Source organism: Zonotrichia leucophrys, chromosome 17 (genome assembly GCF_028769735.1).
Source record: "Zonotrichia leucophrys gambelii isolate GWCS_2022_RI chromosome 17, RI_Zleu_2.0, whole genome shotgun sequence".
Classification (NCBI taxonomy): domain Eukaryota; kingdom Metazoa; phylum Chordata; class Aves; order Passeriformes; family Passerellidae; genus Zonotrichia; species Zonotrichia leucophrys.
The window spans coordinates 10,302,678-10,321,747 of record NC_088186.1 but is presented as its reverse complement, the minus strand read 5'-3'; the positions used below and the strand labels follow the sequence as shown (position 1 = coordinate 10,321,747).

General features: G+C 59.8%; 1 protein-coding gene across 4 annotated transcripts in view; it reads right to left on the bottom strand.

Annotated features, from left to right (window-relative positions):
* Window positions 1–264: 264 nt before the first annotated feature.
* RGS3 (regulator of G protein signaling 3) overlaps window positions 265–19,070 on the bottom strand; it is a 77,971-nt gene continuing 59,165 nt past the window's right edge. For 2 of the 4 annotated variants that reach the window (XM_064727417.1, XM_064727419.1), the window contains 6 exons: window positions 11,106–11,750; window positions 7,020–7,093; window positions 3,285–3,386; window positions 2,377–2,438; window positions 1,580–1,746; window positions 265–1,490 (listed from right to left, as the gene is read on the bottom strand). In XM_064727417.1, coding sequence (XP_064583487.1) covers window positions 1,305–1,490; window positions 1,580–1,746; window positions 2,377–2,438; window positions 3,285–3,386; window positions 7,020–7,093; window positions 11,106–11,750 — 1,236 coding nt within the window. In that variant the 3' untranslated portion in view covers window positions 265–1,304. Of the gene's footprint in view, window positions 1,491–1,579; window positions 1,747–2,376; window positions 2,439–3,284; window positions 3,387–3,465; window positions 3,905–5,885; window positions 6,145–7,019; window positions 7,094–11,105; window positions 11,751–19,070 lie in introns of those variants that run through there. The other 2 variants (XM_064727420.1, XM_064727421.1) reach the window with 2 other exon arrangements.

Here is a 19,070-nt window from a genome sequence, read left to right as displayed (position 1 = left end):
GTGTGTTTGGGCATTTCCCTGCTTTGTGCCCTGCTGTGTTTAACAGCAACCACTGGCCTTGGGAACGGTCTCACTTTGGGCAGAACTCTGCTCCTACACCCAGACCTGGCCTCAGGAGCATCTGGCAGCTCCTCCATCATAAAAAACAGCTCAGAAATTCATGGAATCAGATTTTCCCTTCTTTAGGCACACAGCAACAGGATTTTACACTCCTCAGCACTGGCTCCACCGGTGCTGACAAACACGGCACGAACAAAAGCCAGCTACAAGAAATGATATTCTCCTTTTATTTACCTATGACCATGACAATGTAGGTTTGTTTCTAGCTGCAGAGATGCTTTGCACTGTAAACTGGGAGGCAGGCAGTGCACCCTGCCCTGCCAGGGCCAGCAGGAACCCCTGCTTCCCAACACAGCATTGTTATCCAGAGTCAGGAGAGCGGCTGCTGCTCAGAGTTGCTTTTCTGCTTTTCTCCACCACCAAACCCTCCGTCGTCAGGGCATCAGTAATTGATATTTACACCAGGCTCCCCCAGCGGCCCGCTGCCAGGGAATGGGTCTGGCACACAAAACCTGCTACCTTACAAAATCTACACACCTGCAAAAAGAAAAAGGCATCCACTCCGCCGGAGACTCGGCCGCGACACACACAAATATTGCACTTGTAACTTGGGGACGGGGAGGACACGGGGCTTTCCTAGCACACAGCAACGTGTCCAGCTACAGGAGGGCAATAAATAAACCAGGGGTGAGGGCAGGAGGGGGTGCTTGGCACCCTCCAGCACGGGGCAAGGGCCCGGCTCTCGCTGCTCCAGGGGGACCCACCACGAGCCAAGGAAGCGCCGGGCTCCTGCCAGAGGCCCCAGGAGGGAAGGAGGAGGCCCACAGGGAAGCACAGCAGCATCCTGGGGCTGCTCCAGTTCACCAGGCTTTAATCCAGGACCACATCTGTGTCGGTGCTGCTGTCCCCTTGCCAGAGCCCTGCACGAGATCCCCTCCTTGCCGAGCTGGGCTCACTCTCCACCTTCCAGCAACGCTCCTGGCTGGGGCAGGTGCTTCACAGTATCTTGTGGGAGCTTCCCTCCAGGCTAAATCCACGCCGGGGCCACCCCGAAGGCGTCGTACCAGCGATGGTGGGGCTGCAGCAGTGCCAGCCTGCCCGGCTCAGTTCCTTCAGCTGCCCCCTGTCCGTACGGCCTGGGGCACGAGCAGCACAGCGAGCTCCCACCAGCTCCTGGGAAGGCCTCCACTGCCCAATTCCATGTAAACACACAGCTCCCAGCCTGCCCCAGACAGTCCTTGGGCCTACAGCGGGGAGCTGCCCTTCTTCTGGTTGATTATGTCCAAGTAGAGGTCAGAGCGGAGGAAGCGGGGGTACGAGTCCTTCTCCATGAGCCCGTAAATCCTCTTCTGTGCCAGGTCGAAGCAGCTGCGGGTGATGTTCTGCAGGTTCTCCTTGGTGTGCTCCCGTGTGTAGGAGTCCAGGTTGACCTGTGGGCAGAGGAACCAGGGTTGGTGAGCAGCTCCCCAGGCAGGCACCGTGCCAGGAGCCGCACACCAGCGTGGGAGCCAGCCCTCACCTCCTTGCAGGACTGGATGGCAATGTACTCAGCAAAGATCTTCTTGGCCTTGGACACCATCTTGGACTGGGATTTGATCTTCTTGAACTCCTCACAGGCCAGCCAGAACTCCAGGTTCTCCTCGCTGAACTCGGTGCGCAGGAAGGCCCTGAAGGCAGCGAGCCCGTCTGTGGGAGAAGGGACACGGTTCTATCCCTGCTCACAGCCAGGGAGCAGCCCCACAGGAGCCTCAGCCCCACAGGAGCCTCAGCTCTGGCACAGCTGCAGCCCAAACCCCCTCCCTGCACTGCCCAAAAAGCCCCTTGTGCAAACAGGCAGCGATGGCACTGCCAGGGCAGCACAGCCCATCCAGGAGCTGGATCCACATCTCCAGCCTGGCTGCAGCACCCAGAGCAGAAGGGAGGCTGGGCTGGCGTGGGGACAGGGCCCCCATGCCATGCCCTGGGCTGGGTGTAGGATGGGGTGCCTGAGAAGGGCTGTCCTCCCATGCTCAGATGTTCTAAAGCTGCTCCACGGTCCCTCAGCACAGCCCCAAACTGGGCACAGCCATGGATCCCTGCCCCCTCCTCCCCAAGCTGGGGCTGCACCCCGACCTGAAGCTCTCCCTGGCCCTGTCCCCAGGATCCCCCCTGGGCCAGGCAGGAGCAGGAGGGGGGCACACCAGGGAGAGGCTAATTTGGCTTTGTGCATCCCCAAACACCGGAAGGGATTAAAGAGGAAATCCCAGCTTTATCCAGGCACGTGTCTGGATATTCCCCTGGCAGCAAACACAAGGGAAGGGATGGACACACACTCACATTTGTGCAGCAGCAGCTTCTCCAGGGAATCCCCCCATTTGAGGGCTTCCTCGGGAGTGGGCCTGTGGAGAGAGGACAGAGGTTGGCAAAGCTCAGCAGCAAAAGCTGCTTGTGCTGCCTGCTAAACATTTCCAGTGGATTAAAAGCCAGGCTGTGAGCCCAGCACAGCTGCTCCCAGCTCCCAGATCAGCTCCTGCTAAATGTTTCCAGAGGATAAAGCCACGCTGTGTGCCCGAGGGGCTGGCCCTGGCTCCCACCTTGGTACTGGACTGGCAGAGCAGCTGAAGGCAGAGCCAGGCTCTGCACAGGCAGCACCACCCAAAGGAAACCGCTGCCTTTAGGCTGGCAGGAAGAAAATCCACCCCCAGAGGGTCTGTGCCACCAGCTGTGGCACTTGGGGTGTCTGAGGAAGAATTGAAGAAGACCTGGCTGATGCAGAGCTGTGGAAAAGTGGGATTTCAGCTGCCCCATTCAGGCAGCCAGAGAAGCTGCCAGGAGCAAGAGCAGGGACGGCTTGTCTCCAGCTGCTGGAGCATCTCCAGAGCAAAGTGGTTTTTCAAACCATCCACTGGCCAGTTAAAGTTCCATAGGCAGGCACTGGGAGAACGCTGCTGTCAGGTAAATTTCCAGCCCGAGCTGCTGCGGTGCCACTGTGCAGGCAGCGCCTCTCACCCTCCAACAGGAGATTTTCATCCAAAAAAATATTTCAAATGTTCCTCCAGACACAAAAACTTTGTGCACAGCTTCCCCAAACGGGGTGAACGCAGCTTCCCTGGAGGTGAGGAGCTCCAGACCACAGCTTGTCCGCAAGTCTGCAAGGTCCCCAAACCCCAATGGTCCCCATCCCCACGGTCCCCATCCCCATCCCCGCGCTCCCCGAGCCCGCACCGCCGGCTCGCAGCACCTACTTGAGCGATTTGAGCACTTTGTCCAGCTTGCCGGAGGGGTTGGCTCCGGGGGACTCGTTCCGCCGCCGAAAAATCCCCAGGCGGTTCTTCATGTCCTTGGCTCTAGGGAGAAGAGCGAGTGTGAGCGGAACGGGCGAGGGGACCCGCGGCTCCCTGCGGCCCCTCGCCCACCAGCACCTACTCCTTCATGGTGTGCCGGCGCTGCAGGCTGCCCGTGTGCGGCCGCTGCACCGCCAGCAGCATCTCGGCGTGGAACTCCAGCGGCTGCGGCTTGGACAGGTCGCGAAAGAAGGGCATGGCCGCGGGGATGGCAGCGGGGATGGCAGCGGGGACGGCAGCGGGGACGGCAGCGGGGACGGCAGCGGGGACGCTGTGCCGGCCCGAGCCGCGCTCCTGCCGCGCTCCAGCGCGAACGGGAAGTGGGAGGGCGCAGCTCGGGGAGCTTTAAATGCGCCGTGGGGCGGCCCGGGAGTGCGAGTGAGTGAGTGAGTAAAGGCTGTGTCAGCCCCGCCGCTGGCTGGGACGGCTCTGCCGTTGCTGGGGAAACTTGAGGAAAGGTGGAAAAATCAGCGCCGAGGCGGATAGTGGGGCCTTTCAAGAGACGGCGGGGAAAAATAATCACGGCGAGGATTTACGAGGGTTATTTATAGAGCGCGGGGAAGGCAGCGGGGCCGGCGGCGGGGCGGAGCGGGCTGAGAGCACTGGGGACCTCGCTGCCCCGTGTGCCCCTGCGTGGGCACCCACACACGCACACCCCACGGTGTTCACACCGTGCGGTGCCAGCCCGTGCGGGACACGGCCTGGGGACATTTCCCTAAGGGGTGGCCGGGATTGGCAGCGCAGGGCATTGGGGCAAAGACACCCCGCTCTGTCACCCGCGCAGCTCCGGCATCCCTGGACAGACAGACTGAGGGACACAGGGCCGCGGGGTCGCGGTTGCCCCCGGGAGCTGCGGGCACACAAAGCTGTGCGGATTTCGGATTTTTGGGAAGCGCCGTGGGAAAAGGAGCCCCCCCCCAATTCAGGAGCAGGGATGGGACGGGCGGTGCTGCCCCCGCGTGGCATCGCGCGGTCACTGCACCCGGACACCGCGGGGACCAAACACCCCCAAACACCCCCAAAACCCCAAAAATGCAGCAAGGACAATTCTAGCGCTTGGGCCTCGCTTCTCACTCCCTTTTCTGGCAGTCTTCTCCCAATGGCACTGATCTGTCACTCGTAAAAAAACAAGTATATTGCTATCTTAATTACATGTGGCTGGAACGCTTATAACTAGAAAGAATTATAGCTTCCATCTGTGTTTTTAATTTCTTCCATTTAAAATACCTCTCCTCGATCTCATCATAAAGTGCTCATAGACAGTGTTTCACTGCTTGTGGGTATAATGTATTTATCAAAACTTAAGAGCATCAGTCTTTTCTCAACACACATGGACTCTGCCCCCTAAATCTGAAGCTCCTTATCTGACAACATCTCATCAGGCAAGCAGCTTCAGTTTTCACTTCTTGCTCTTTCTGATTCTGCAAATTTAACGTTACAGGATCTGCCACAGGTGGCACAGCAAGGATGCTCAGAGAAGCCACCTCTACCTGGCCAAGCCATGCCCAGGGACACGAGGGGGACAGGAGGGATTCAGGGCACGGATGCACCACCCCAGGTGATGTTCTCCAGACCCACAGCTCTCCCCAGTCCCAGGAGAGTAAAATAAAAGGTGCAACAACCCCAGGGCTCAGTCCAATGAGCCACAGAATGATTGTAGAGGGCAATCACTCCCCCCAGTCCCTGGTGGCGTCCATACCCTCAAGGACCCAGTTTCACTGCCTTCACACCCCCTGGGCTGTGATCCCAGCAGGACGCACGTCAGGCACCCGCTAATGTGGGAAAAGCAGATCCAAACACGGAGCCTCACGCTCCAAACCCCATCTGCCTCCCATCCCTGCGCCGCCAGCGCCGCCGGCAGCCGGGAAGCCGCCAGGACACGGGACCAGCCATCCACAGCCCCGAGCAGCGATCCCAGCTGTGCTCCCAGTTCAGCGGGGCAGCAGCTCCCAGTTGTTCCCAGCAGTGCTCCCAGTTTAGCAGGGCAGCAGTGGGCACCTGGCAGGGCTGGCAGAGCACTGAACACCCCTTGTGTGACACCCCCACAACACAACCCTCGGCACTGGGCCAGCTGGCACACACCAGGCAGGTGATTCTGGCCCCTGGGTGGATTTCCCAGCTGGAACACACCAGGCAGGTGATCCTGGCCCCTGGGTGGATTTCCCAGCTGGAACACACCAGGCAAACACCTCCCAAAGAAGCTCCCCAACTTCCACATGCTGCTCCTCTTGCACACCCTTGCACAGAAGGGGTGGCACTGACCCAGGCTGTGACAGCCACGGGCAGCACAGCCCCCAGCTGCGGCCACACTGCACAATAAATGCCCCAGCAAAAGTAATTCCACAAAATAATTGCTGATTTCACCACGGAGTTGCCTCTATAAATCGATCTGCCCCAGCACCCCAGCATGACCACGAGGCCCAGCACCATCACCCCGCGCTGCTTCCAAACCATCCCCGGGGCAGCACACCCCCGTTCCTCGCAGGACGCTGGCTGTCCTACCTTTCCAGGTATTTTTCCGAGAAGTCCACCATGGCGTGGCACATGGAGGCCGGCAGCGAGTGCCGGGAGAGGAGCAGTGCGGACCGCGGCCCCCGCCCCATAAATAGTCCCGGGGCCGGCGGGGACGGGCGGCGCAGCCAATGGCGCTGCCAGCGCTCCCCGGAGCATCCCCCGAGCATCCCCCGCCGCTCAAGGTGAGCGGAGCCCTCTCCTGACCAGGGGGGCCCAGCCTCCCCCCGCGGCCGCGGGGACGTCCCTGCTCCAAGGGCTTTGCTTTCATTTCCAGTGCTGGGAGGGGGGGAAATAATAAAAAGAGCTAAAAATAGGCGGCAGCGCTGCGGCAGCGCGGGCCCACAGTGCCGCTCGCTGGCACAGCGGCGTGCGCAGCCCCCTCGCAGCCCGGGCCGCTCCGAGCACGTGTGGCTGCTCCGTTTGCCCGGCACAGGGCGCGGGGTGATTGAGCAGGGAGCAGGGCAGCGGGCACACGTGGCACGGGGCAGCCCCGGCACCGGGAGTTCCCTCCCGCACATCCTCACCCGGATTCGCTCCCGCACATCCTCACCCGTGCCTCTGCCCCCCGCAGCTGCAGCTGCGTTTGAGGGCAGCAAAGGCCACGGCTGCCTTGTCCTTGCTCGCACCCACATTTTGGCACCCCGAAGCCTTACCGGGGGCAGCAGAGAGCTGCCGGTGTCCCTGGGGGTCCCCGCGGTCCCCGCTCCCACCGCGCTGCCGCGGATGTGCGGCGAGGGCTGAGCCTGACCCTCCCCATCCCACCTCCCCATTCCCCTCCCGGCATGGGGCCAGCGGGAAGGAGGCCCCCAGCTCAGATTTCAGCGTTTCCATGTCCTCTCCCTGAACCCGGGCACGCTGCTTTTCCCCAGAGCCGGTGTCCTCGCCCTGCCTGGGCTCGGTGGGATTTGGGCTCCCGGCTGGGCTGGGCAGTGCCCCCAGCACACCCCGCACCCTCCCTGGAAACAATTCCATCTGAAGTGGGACCCCAGTGTGTGGCTTTGCTGCTGGAAAAAGTCAGGGGGGAGACAGGGATCCTGAGGGCTCCAGCAGGGCGAGGCTGAGGTGTCTGACCCCACAAACAGCCCTGGCACCCCCTGGTGCCACCCCCAGTGTGACACTTACAGGCTCTTGCTGCGTTTCTTGCGGGAGGTCTCGTCCCCTTCGTCACAGCTGCACTCGGGGTCTGCTCCACTCAGCTGGGGGAACAGAAGAACAGTGTCTGTCATCACACCAGGACGTGCCCACAGTGTCACTCTGTGTCACCAGCCAGCAGGGCCAGCATGCCCACAGCACCCACCCAGACCCACAGCACTCACAGGGCCCCTTCCCCAGGATGGCAGTGACACAGGACAAGCTCCTGACACAGGAACCTCCCTGCCCTTGCTCATCCTCTGCCATCTTCAGCTCATGATGCTCCTGGAGCATCCAAGGAGACCCCAGGGCCACAGCCCAGGTACCCTCCAGGTTCAAGGTGCTGACACTGGAACCTCCTACAGGGAGGACATTCAATCCCCACTCCTGATGCTCCTACTCCTGAGTGGGCACAGGGATTCTGCCACTGCCCACAGAGCCCCCCAGAACCAGGCTGGGCACCCAAAATCAATCAGGAGTTTCCAGCAGTCCCCAGGCAGGACAAATTAGAGCAGTTCACTTATAATTGAATCATACCATTGCAGTTTACAAGTCTGCTCTCTGACGGCTGCTCCAGGGCAGCCTGGACAAACCAGGGGGATCTGGGATGTGCCATGAGCTCAGGGCAGCACCAGCAGAGCCACAAAGGCTGGCACCAGGCGGGGAGACCCCCGGGATCACCATGGCCTGGGGGCTTCAGCATTCCATCCATCCCTGCACGCTGCAGACGCTCACAGCCAGCCCCAAATCCCGACCCTGCTTCCCTACCCCCGGGGGGAACCATGTTGGGGCAACTGGGATGTACTGGGAATGAGTGAGGTCCTCCTGAGGACAACTGGGATATACTGGGAATGAGTGAGGTCCTCCTGAGGGCAACTGTAACCATACTGGGGAAACTGGGGTGACTGGGAATGAGCATGCTGGGGGCAACTGGGATGTACTGGGAGTGTCTGTAACCAAACAGGAGGGGACAACACTTGGAACAGCTGGGACCATATTGGGGGCAACTTGGAGCAACTGGGAGTGACTGTGTCTATACTGGGAGCCACTGAGATCATACTGGCATTGAGTGGGACTGTACTAGTGGTAGTGACTGGGTGCAACTGGGATGACACTGAGGGGGACTGGGATCGTACAGGGAGTGACCAGGAACATGCTGAGGGCAGTTTGGACCATTTTGGGGAAAACTGGGATATACTGGGAGCAACTGGAACTGCACTGATGGTGACTCTGAGTAGCTGTGGGCAACTGGAATCATGCTGGAAGCAACTGGGAGGAAGTGGGAGTGACTGGGAGCATGCTGGGGGCAACTGGGATATACTGAGTGAGACTGGGGGTCACTGGGATCATACTGGGAGTGACTGGAAGCAGGGCAATGGCCTGGGCTGGGTGATGCGGGGCCTCAGGGAGCGCAGGGAGCACTGTGACACTGCAGGGCCCGATGGAACCAAGGGGACATGGTGGCACTCGGGGCCCGCCCTGGCCGTGGGGTGTTTCAGAGCCCCGGGGGCTGTGTGTCCCTGCCGGGCACTTTCCAGGCTCATCCCCCGCGGCCGGGCCGTGGGAACCCAGCGCTCAGCCCCGCAGCCCCGGGCCCGGGGTTCCGGACATTTCCTTCCATTCTGGCCCCGCTTTCCGGAGTTTATCGGCCCGAACAATGCGGCCCCGGCCGCTGCGGCCCCGGCAGACGGGCTGGCCGCGCCTTCCTGCCATTGTCCGCACAGGCTCCGGCCTCGGGGACAAAAGGCAGCGGCAGAGCTCTCCCGAGGAGCCCCAGGCTCCCCACCGTGCCCATAAAACATCCAGCTCCAAACCCCACCGCGGGAAGGGGGGACGGGGAGGCACAGCGGGCACGATGGGGTTAAAAGAGGCTGTGGGATGAGCCCCTCTGACACACTTCCAGATGGGAAAATAACCAAGGCTGATGGAGGTGATGGCCCTGCAGCAAGGCCCTGCAGCTGGGTGCAGGTGTTGCCAGTGTTTGATAGCTTGGTGGGGAATTCCCTGTGGGAATTGTGCATCAGTGTCCTGCTCCAAAAAGCTGGGAGGTTTCATTGAACTAATCAAGGGCACAGAGCAATGGAAGTGTTCCCAAAGTGTAGGCAGGGGCTGCAATCCCACAGTGGCTCAGCCCCGTGTCTGCCTTCCCTGACTGCTGCACTCCCTCCACTGGCAGCTGGAGAGGCAGAGCAAGGGGAACAGTGGGAGCACGGCGGGAATGGGGCAGTGGGAATAGGGCAATGGGAACAGGAATAGGGCAATGGGAACAGGGCAGTGAGAATGGGGCAGTGGGAATGGGGTGGTGGAAGCAGAGCAGTGGGAATGGGGTAGTGGGAACAGGGGAATGGGAGCAGGACAGTGGGAATGGGGCAGGGGGAATAGGGCAATGGGAATGGGGTGGTGGAAGCAGAGCAGTGGGAATAAGACAATGAGAGCAGGGCAGTGGGATCAGAGCAGTGAGAACAGAGCAGTGGGAATGGGGGAGTGTGAGCAGGGTGATGTGAGCAGGGAGCAGGGCAGCAGGAACAGGCAGGGATGCCTAGAAGAACACATGGGCAGGGATTTAGGCTCCAGGCAGCCAGAGCTCCTGCAAGGAGGTGCAGCCACCACACTGCCCTCTCCGCCAGCACAGGCTGCCATTCCCTGCCCCAAAAATCCCAGTCTAATGTGCACCTTCAGAACAGTTTAACGCAGGAGGAGCTCTGTTCACCTCTCGGGAAAACATCTCCCCAGGTGAGAGCAGGAAGAAGAGAGGGCGCTCCCCGGGGCAGGGACACACAGCCCACCCGGCTCGGGCAGTGCTGCAGGGATGCAGGATTGCAGGGATGCAGGGATGCAGGGTTTCAGGGCTGCAGGCTCGGGGCTGCACACACAGCGGCACTGTGAGCTCTCCTTCAGGGCACCGCTCACGGGACGCTCCCAGCCGGCGCTGGCGCTGTCGCTGTCGCTGTCACCGCCTCCCTCGCACGTGTGACAGGCAGCGACCGCGTCCCTGACACAAGGGTGGCTTTTCTTTATCGGGGATAGGGCGGGTCTGAACCCTCCATCTCCTCCGGCACACAATTAATTGTTGGCCTCAGTCTCCAGGAAAATTTGGACTCCCCTGCAGGCAGCAGTCCCATCCCTGCAGTCTGTAGCCCTGGGAAGGGCTCTCACCAGCTGAGCCCAAAAATTCCTCCAGGAAACAGCATCAGGGTGGCTTTTCAAGCAGCGTGGCAGGAAAAGGGTTAACCCAGCCTGGGTTTAACCCCAGGATCTGTAGCAGCCTCTCCTGCCAAGGAGCCATTGCTCTGGAGCAGAATGTGCCTCTGCAAGGTGCTCCCAAGCAGCAGGGATGGTCCTGAGCTGTAAACGAGGTCCTGAGCTGGGAGCACACCCTGAGCACTGCACTGCAGCCTGTGCTGAGCACCAGAGCCCCGAGCAGCACCCAGAGCTGGGGATGGGGCACAGCAGGGTTTGGGGCCACTCCCAGAACCCTGCCAGTGCCACCTGGGGAGGATGGGGACAGCAGCACTGCCATGAATGGTCTCTGCACTGGCAGCTCATTCCTGCACCATGCAGCCAGGGCCAGCTCTGCTCTGGGGGCTCAGGAGCACCCCAGACCCTGGGACTGCACAGGCCAGTCCTGGGCAGAGCTGCCTCAGCACGGCCTCTGCTGCCCCTCCTGCAGCACAGGGGGTCACACATCCCTGCTGAGCACAGCTGCTCCACGAGATGGACCCACAGTGGCCAAAGCCCTGCAGAAGGCTGCTGGGGCAGAGGGTCCCACTGCTCCTGCACCCCCTGCACACTGGGGACTGTCACCAGGGACTCTCCCAGTGCATTCCCAGATCCCCAGGGACACTCAGCCACCAGCATCCCAGCAGACAGCGCTGCCCAGGCCATGGGTGCAGCAGTGGCAGTGCCACCCACGGCCCCAGCACGCTGCTGTGTGTGCCATGCCTGGGTGCTGGCACCTCCAGAGCTGCTGCCAGGGGCAGGGACCCTCAGAAGGGGGCTTTGCCATGGCCATGGAGACAGGGCCCATATGGCAGGACACCTCCAGCCCAGGAGCTGTCCCTGCACCACGTCTCGTACCTTCCTGTGGCCCGAGAAGAGCATGGTCAGCTGGTGGATGGAGCCGCCGTTCTTGACCAGCTCCTTCTTGAGGGTCCTGGGGGAGGGCAGGGCCCAGCGTGCGGCGGTGCCCTGGCTGTCGGGGCAGTGCAGGGTGGTGTCGGAGGTGAAGCAGTGGCCCTTGCTCTCCTGCAGGAGGCTGCCCTCGCTGTGCGTGCGGCGCCGCAGCGAGCCCTGCACGCTCAGGGTGTAGCCGGCCTGCCCGCCCGTCTCGATCATGCTGCTGCGCTTCAGCTCGTTCCTCTCCAGGTACTGCTCGTCGCTGTCCTCCTCCTCCTCCTCGTCCTCCTCGTCCTCATCTTCCTCCTCATCCTCCTCCTCGTCCTCGCCGTCCGTGGCGCCGCCCGTGCCCGCGGCGCTCTGGCTGAAGGTGCTGTCCAGCCGCAGCTCGGGGATCACAAAGGCGGGCAGGGGGCCGGGCTGCTCCTCTCCCTTTGCCGTGGCCACCGGCTGCTTCTCCGCCGGGAGAGGAGCCTGGGTGGCCCCCAGAGCGTCCCAGGGCTCGGCCAGAGCCACCGCCTTGGCAGCCAGAGGGGCATCACCCACTGCTGCCTTCCCATCCTCCGAGGGCATCTGCCCCGGCTTCTCGGCGTCCGTCTCCAGCATCTGCCAGAGGAGAAGATAGAGAAGGATGAAACCAGAAGCACCCCAAATCCCCAGATCTCTCTGGCACCTTCCTGAGGAGCCTTTCACCTCCTCACACCCCACCTACAAGGCTGGCACCGATTTGTACAACGCTAGCAGTGCTCTGGTGGGGTGGGATGGCATCGTCCCCAGGTGGTGCCAAGTCACCCATTGCTGTCAGCAGCCAGCCCTGCTCCCGAGCCCTGGAACACCAGGTCCCCCGGCTGGCAGGAGCGGGATGGTGGCACTCAGCTCCCACTGAGGGGGATTCTGAGGAATCCCAGGGCACCAGCTGGGCTCCAGCCACAGAGGCAGAGCCGTGGCAGCATCCTCACCCCGATGTTTGCTGGAGCTGCTGCCCTGCCGGGATCCCCCAGGGCTGCAGAGAAACCCAGCAGCTCCTCGGCAGCTCTGGCCCCTCCTGCACCGCGTTATCATCAAAGGCCGAGGGGAAGCGCCGGGCTCTGCCCATCCCTGCCTTGCCCCAGCTCAGCCCGAGCTCTGGGCTACAAAACCACAGCCGCTCCTGCCAGCCCCTGCCGGGGTTTGTGCCTTTGGGGATGGTTTTTCCAGGTCTCTTTGCCTTTTGGAGAAGGCCTGAGCAAGCTCTGTCCTTTCAAAGGGAAAAGCCCAAGGGAAAGAAGCTCCAAGGTTGTTTTTGTGAGCAGGGGGAGCCTCTGATGAGCCCTCCCTTGCCAGAGCAGGGTCCTGTGTGATTTTTGTGTCTAAGCCAAAGGGGCAAAACCAGCCCAGCAAGGGAAAAAAGACCAAAGGAGAGAAAATCCTCTCTTTAAGAAGCAATTCCCTCCTTCACAGGTCCTGGGGCAGGGACTGTTCCACAGGACCACCCCCAGCTAACAAATCACCCAGAAAAGAAGTCGTATCCCAGCTGAGATCCACGCATTTTCACAAACCCAGTGACACCAGCAAGTTGGAGCTAACAAAGACAGCCCTGACTTCAGCTTCAAAAGGAGCAGCAGCCCAGGAGTCAGCTCATCCAGCCACACATCCCTTTGGGAAGAGGCACACACAGAATGGACAGAGGTTCCATCCCCGTGGAGGTCCCAGCCTGTGACAGCAACCCAGGGACAGCCACCCTGCAGGGGACACCCCTCATCCCCCAGAGCACAGAGGGGATATCCAGGACATCCCCAGCAGCTGTGTGCAGATGTTGGGCTGCAGAACTGCTGTCACCTCCAGGAAACACCGGGGGTGGGGGGTGTGAGCCCCCTGTGCACAGAGGGGACAGCACAGACACCCCCCAGCCTGAGCTCAGGGGGCAAAGAGCTGGGCAGGTTTCCAGGAAGATGCTGGAGCTCAGTGCCACAGCCCACACGTGTCCAGCTGTGCCCTGTCCTGGTCTATCACACCCAAAGGGTCCCTGTGGCACCTGTAGCACAGAGAGCAGCAGCTCTGTCCCACCCAGCCTGGCTCACCCAGCAGTGATTCAGCATCACCTGAACTCCCCCAGAGAGTCAGAACGCAAATTCAGAGACCACGTTGTGCTTGGTTCCTTCATGGCATCACTCTACAGCTGGATTTGGTGTCAGGCACAAAGCAAATGCTCCCTCACCCACCCTTGGGGTGAAATTACACATTAATTCCCTGTAAGAAGGGAATGTTCCAGCCCTGCCCTGCCAGGCTGCCCATTTGCACCAGAGCTGCCTCAATGATGCTGCTGATGTTTTATTTGTCTTGCAATCACTGTCATCATTATCTCATGAAATAATTAGAGGAAAAACCCACACAGCCCTGGAGTCAGTGCCCACAAAGCCCTCCCCCAACACTGCCTCCCTGCCCAGTCCTGTTCACAGTGCTGGGTGCCTGCATCTGATAAGGTCCTAGAAGGAAATGAACAGGCTCCTTTAAAATGAGAGACATTTGGGGATTAAATTAAATCCTTGCACTAATTCAATCAGAGCCTCTGCTGCTCTTCTCTGGCATGGAGGGGATGAGCAGCAGCCTCACCATGAGCCAGGGCCGGTTCCATCTCGGGCTGAGAGCATCACCAGGGCTGTGAAATGCTGTCTGCACAGGGCTGAGCTCTGCTCAGCATCACCTGGGCTGGGGAGAGGCAGCAATGCCATCACTGCCAGCCCACGGAGCTGCTCCTGGCTGGGACTGCATCAGCACCAGGGATTTCATCAGCTCTTCATCAGCCAAGGCCACCTTGCTGCCCAAAGCTGATTGAGACCTCAGGAATGGGGATGTGACCAGGTTACACAAGCTCACCAGGATGGTTTGGGTTGAAAGGGACCTAAAACCCATCTTAGCCCAGCCCCTTCCATGGGGTTCACTGTCCCAGGCTGCTCCAAGCCACAGCCAACCTGGCCTTGGGCACTGCCAGGGATCCAGGGGCAGCCACAGCTGCTCTGGGTACCCTGTGCCAGGAATTCCTCCCAAGTGTCCCATCCATCCCTGCCTTCTGGCAGTGGAAGCCATTCCCTGTGTCCTGGCACTCCAGCCCCTTGCCCAAATTCCCTCCCCAGCTCTCCTGGAGCCCTTTTAGGCCCTGGAGCCACTGAGCAGCTTCTCCAGTACCTGAGGGGGGCTGGCACCTTCTCACCCCTTCACATGGCCCAGGGGCTGCTGGAGGAGCAGCAGTGGAGGCAGAGCTGGTGCTGTCTGAGGGAGCTGCTGTCCTTCCACTCTCCCCAAACATCCCCTGCTCTCACTGCAGCAGCTCAGGAGCCAGCAGCCAACATCTGGATTTCTCCATTCCCAACGCCTTGGTCTCACTGCTCTCAGCATCTGGCTGTCCCTGAGGTCCATGTGCAAATTTCCCTTTTTTCACCACCTGAATCCTCCCCTGCACCCAACAAAGTGGTTTTGCCATTCCCAGCCTCTGGGTTTCCCTGTCTGCATCAGGGCAGGGCTGAGGGGATTTACTCCATCCTCCCTGGAGCATCTCACACTTCACTCCTCCAGTTTCTGTCTCAGACTCAGAGGCCAAGGCAGCATTTCCTGAGAAGGGGAAGAGAAAGCAGAAGCAAGAGCTGCCTCCAAAGCCCAGGATGGCTCTCTGAGGTCATTTTAGGGAAGGAGGATGAGAGGACTGAGACCAGAGAAACAGCAAGAGAGTTCCTGAGAATTATCTCCTCATTGAGCAAATATCAACACACTCCAAAAAAAAGGCAACACTGCCCTGCCTGCTCCAACATCCTCAAACCTTGCACCTGTTACCCACTCCCTGGGTTCTCTTTGCCATCAAGGATCACTCACTATCTCAAAAATTAGGTTTTTTTCAAGTTTTTAAAGTTTTCTTGAAACCAAGGCAGGGCAGAAGAACTGCAAACCCTCTGCTCCTTGGTCTGTACTTCAAACTCAGGTTTTTCTGAGCTGCTGCTCACATCCAGGACTGTTCCAGCTCACCAGCAGAGAAAATTTCAATAAGTGCCATCACAACCTTGACTTCTCCAGCATTTCTTTTAATATGTGGCCTTGCTGCTGGCCCACAGCTGGGGCTTCCAGCTGGGGAAACCCCAACCACAGAGACAGCACACTGAGAGCTGGAGCCTGCCCTGCCCTTGCCCTGGTGCTGCTGCCAGCTCTCCCACTGCCAGAAGTGCTGGCACAGGTGGCATTACCTGGAATCCCCAGCAAGGGGAGGTCAGGGATTTTTGGGTTTTGAGGCTTTCAGCTTCTCATTTCAAAGTCTCTGCTCCTCTCAGTTATGAAGCCACTGTGGCTCAAGGAATGCCTGGCCACAGGGATATTTAATTGAGCCTTTCCTGGCTCCTGATGGGGATGCTCAGGTTTTCTCTTTCTTTTGTGGAGGCAAAACCCAGCTCAGAGAGCTGCTCTGCACCCAGGTACCTCCTCAGCCAAAAGCAGGGATTGGGAAAAGCAGGGAAGTCCCTGCAGCTGTTGGACATGGATGTAGCAGGAGAGCAAGGGATGTGCTGCTCCAGCTGTGCTCTCACCAGGAGGGTGGATGGACCTCCTGGGACTCTGCAGGAGGAGCCAATCTTGTGGCTGTCCCCAACCATGGCAGCTCCATCCTCCCTGTGTCCCTCTCTGGCTCCTGCTGCCCTTCAAGGACCTTTGCTCTGAGATGCCTCACCTGTCCCCAGAAGCTTTAACTCCATGGGAATGAGACCAAGGTTATTTTGGGAGAGATGCAGACAGCAGTGGGTTCCCTGTGCTGGAACTCCACACCAGCTGGATTGCAGCTGATGCAAAAAAGAGCACCCACATCATCCAGGAAAACCAATCTTTCCAAAGTAGATCTTTCCTAAAGCAGAAGGAAAATATTTTTCAATTTGGGTTCTTAACATGGGACAAACTGTGCCCCATGATCCACCAGATTGGAAACTTCTGTGAAAGGCCGTTGAGCAGCTCAGGATTTAAAAGTGACTTCTAAGAACCAAGGAAGCTCCCAGCTACAGGGAGCAGCATCTGAAGCACACACGGGGCTGAGGGGAAGAAAGCAAAGCCAGAAATGCAAAGCAGAACTACCAAAACTTGAGAAAGTCTTCGTGGCAGTCATTGTGAAAGTGCTCACAAGGAACATTCCCCGAGCTGTGCTCCTCACCCAGCGAGGCCGGCCAGAGCCCAGGGCTCACTGCTCAGCCGGGTTTTCTACCCTCGCCCGGCTTCATTACTGCACAATGAATAATTGATCCCGGGCAATTAGCGGAACAGCAAAAGGGCGCGGGTGTCTGAGCCCGAGCAGCAATGCCTGCGGCAGGGCAGGGAGGGTGGAGGCGCAGATGGGAGATGGGGGGGGATGTTTGTACCGCGAAGCCTGGCAGGAGAAGCCCTCGGGGGGAAGCACGGGGGGATCCCTGCCTGTAGGAGCGTCGGGACAGGCAGAGACGAGAGATCTCTGGAGCCAGGTCTGGAACTTGGGGTTTATTGCAAAGGTGCAGGGCCCTGCTGGGAGCTGCCAAACACAGCTCAGAGCAGGAATGAGAGAAGAGAGGGGGAGAGAGGATGAGAGGGTGAGAGAGTGAGAGGGCAAGAGAGCAAAAGCGTAATAGAGCAAGTTTCCTGTTACAATACAATAAATCTTCTTCTGTGTTGAATATTCTCATTCTCACTAACCAATCTAGTACAAGATACAAATCCTATAGCATTTACACACAGCCTATAAGAATCATTACATTACCATACTCTGTTACATTTTAAACCCTAAAAACTCCTCTTTGGCCCCTTCTGCCAAGCTGTAGGGTCTGCTCTGAGCCTTGGGCCTGTCTGCAAGCAGAGGGTGTTGTTCCATCAAAAGGGGATCACCTTCAGCTGGCCACACCATTGTTTTCCAGTTGTTCAGTATTAAGGTATCTCAAAGCTTGCTGTCAGTTCATAGTTTTGCTTATAGTTTCCATATTCTCAAAATATTTTGCCAGACAATCATATTAGAAGACTTTCCTGTTTCATCTTCCCCAACACCTGCCCAAATCCCGATCCCCATCCCTGCATTCCCGGGGGTCTCTGCTCACAGGGCTCTGCCCAGCCCCAGCCCTGCGGCCCCGGAGCGCAGCGGGAAGCGGAGCCCACCCGAGGGCAACAGCTCCGTGCCCGGGGAGAGGAGCTCGGCTGCAGGCTCGGCTCGCACCCCGCATCTCGGTGTCAGCACCTGCTCACGGTGCCAGCCCCAACTCGAGACCGACCCTCCCCACGCCGCCACCAGGGGCTCGGCACCGCCCCGAGCTGCCAGCCCCGACCCGCAGCTGCCCCGCAGCCCCAGCTCCGCATCCCAGCCCATCCATCCCCAGCGAGACTCCGAGCATGCCACGGCTGCAATTCCAGCCTGAACCTGCTGGTTGGTCCCCAGTGCCAGTCCAGAGACGGTATCTAAAGGCTGCAAAAGTCCCGGAGCAGAAAATCCACATTGTGGGCACATTGCAATGCTGATCCCACAGTAAGAGCCAGCTGGTGCCGACGGCACAGGCGAGCACAGCCCAAATTTTAGGGGAAACCTCAAAACATCCCCGCAGTACAAATGCCCGTTCGCTCTCCCTGGATGCCCCTTACCAACCCTCAAGCCCAGCCTGGTGGCAGATGAGCCGTGCAGGAGCCACAGTTCCCCAGGAGAGAGCGGGGCAGGGAGCGGAGCTTGGATCCCCAAGGACACCAGCGCTCCTGGCACCCCGTGCGGCTCCCTCAGCCTGAGCCGGGTCCTGCCCAGCCCCGGGTCCGGCCCTCAGCTGCATCCTTGGCTTATAGCACCTACCAACCGCGGCCCCTGAGCTGCATCCTTGGCTTATAGCACCTACCAACCGCGGCCCCCGAGCTGCATCCCCCGGGCCGGGCGAGCGGCTCCTCCGCCGGCTGCAGCCCCCATGTGCCCGCGGCGGCGCTCGGCTGCTGCTGCTGGCTCCGGCTCTGCCCCGCTGTTATTAATGGCCGTGTCAAGCGGCGGCTGAAACCGCCCCAGCCTCCCCCAGACGCGGCTCACTCGTGCCCCCCGTGCTATTTCTGGCTCTGCCGGCTGTCCCCGGAGGTGCTGGTACCTGCTGACAGCAGCGCACGGCCGCTGTGCCCTGAGGAAGGGCCATGCATCACCCTCTGCTCCTCCTGCCCTGTCCTGCCCCCGGCGACACCGAGCAGAGATCCCGGTGCTTCCTGCTTAAGGAAATTCTGCTGCAAGTTCGCTGATCGTGGGGTTTTTTTCCCAGACTGTTTCTGTGGCAAAGTGACGGCTCGGGAGTGGGGGATGCTCTGCAATGGGGAGCTCTGCCCTTGGCATCTCAACCTCTGTGAGCAGCTCGATCCCAACAGGCAGGGACAGGGAGAGTAAACAGGCAGGATGGTGGATGGTGGATGGTGTCCATCCAGGGGACAGCCCACAGTGACCATCTGCCCCCCCCTCTGCTCCTGCAAGGCCAGGGCCTCTTGTGGCACCCCCAATGCACACCAGGCTGGGGACCCGATCCAAGTCTGGGCATTTCTCCTGCTGGGATTCCACTTCACTGACTGAGACAGTCAAGTGTTCTAATGGTTCCAGAGAGACAGCAGAGTGAGGGCTGTGTGCACAGCCACTCCCAGACACATGCTGGTTTTATCTGCCCCACAGCCACCCCTCACTGGCAGGTCCTCACCGCTTCCTGCCTAGGGAAATTCTGCTGCAAGTTCGCTGTTCGTGGGGGTTTTTTTCCCAGACTGTTTTCTGTGGCAAAGTGACAGCTCGGGAGTGGGGGATGCTCTGCAATGGGGAGCTCTGCCCTTGGCATCTCAACCTCTGTGAGCAGCTCGATCCACATGGGCAGGTACAGGGAGAGTAAACAGGCAGGATGGTGGATGGTGGATGGTGGATGGTGTCCATCCAGGGGACAGCCCACAGTGACCATCTGCCCCCCC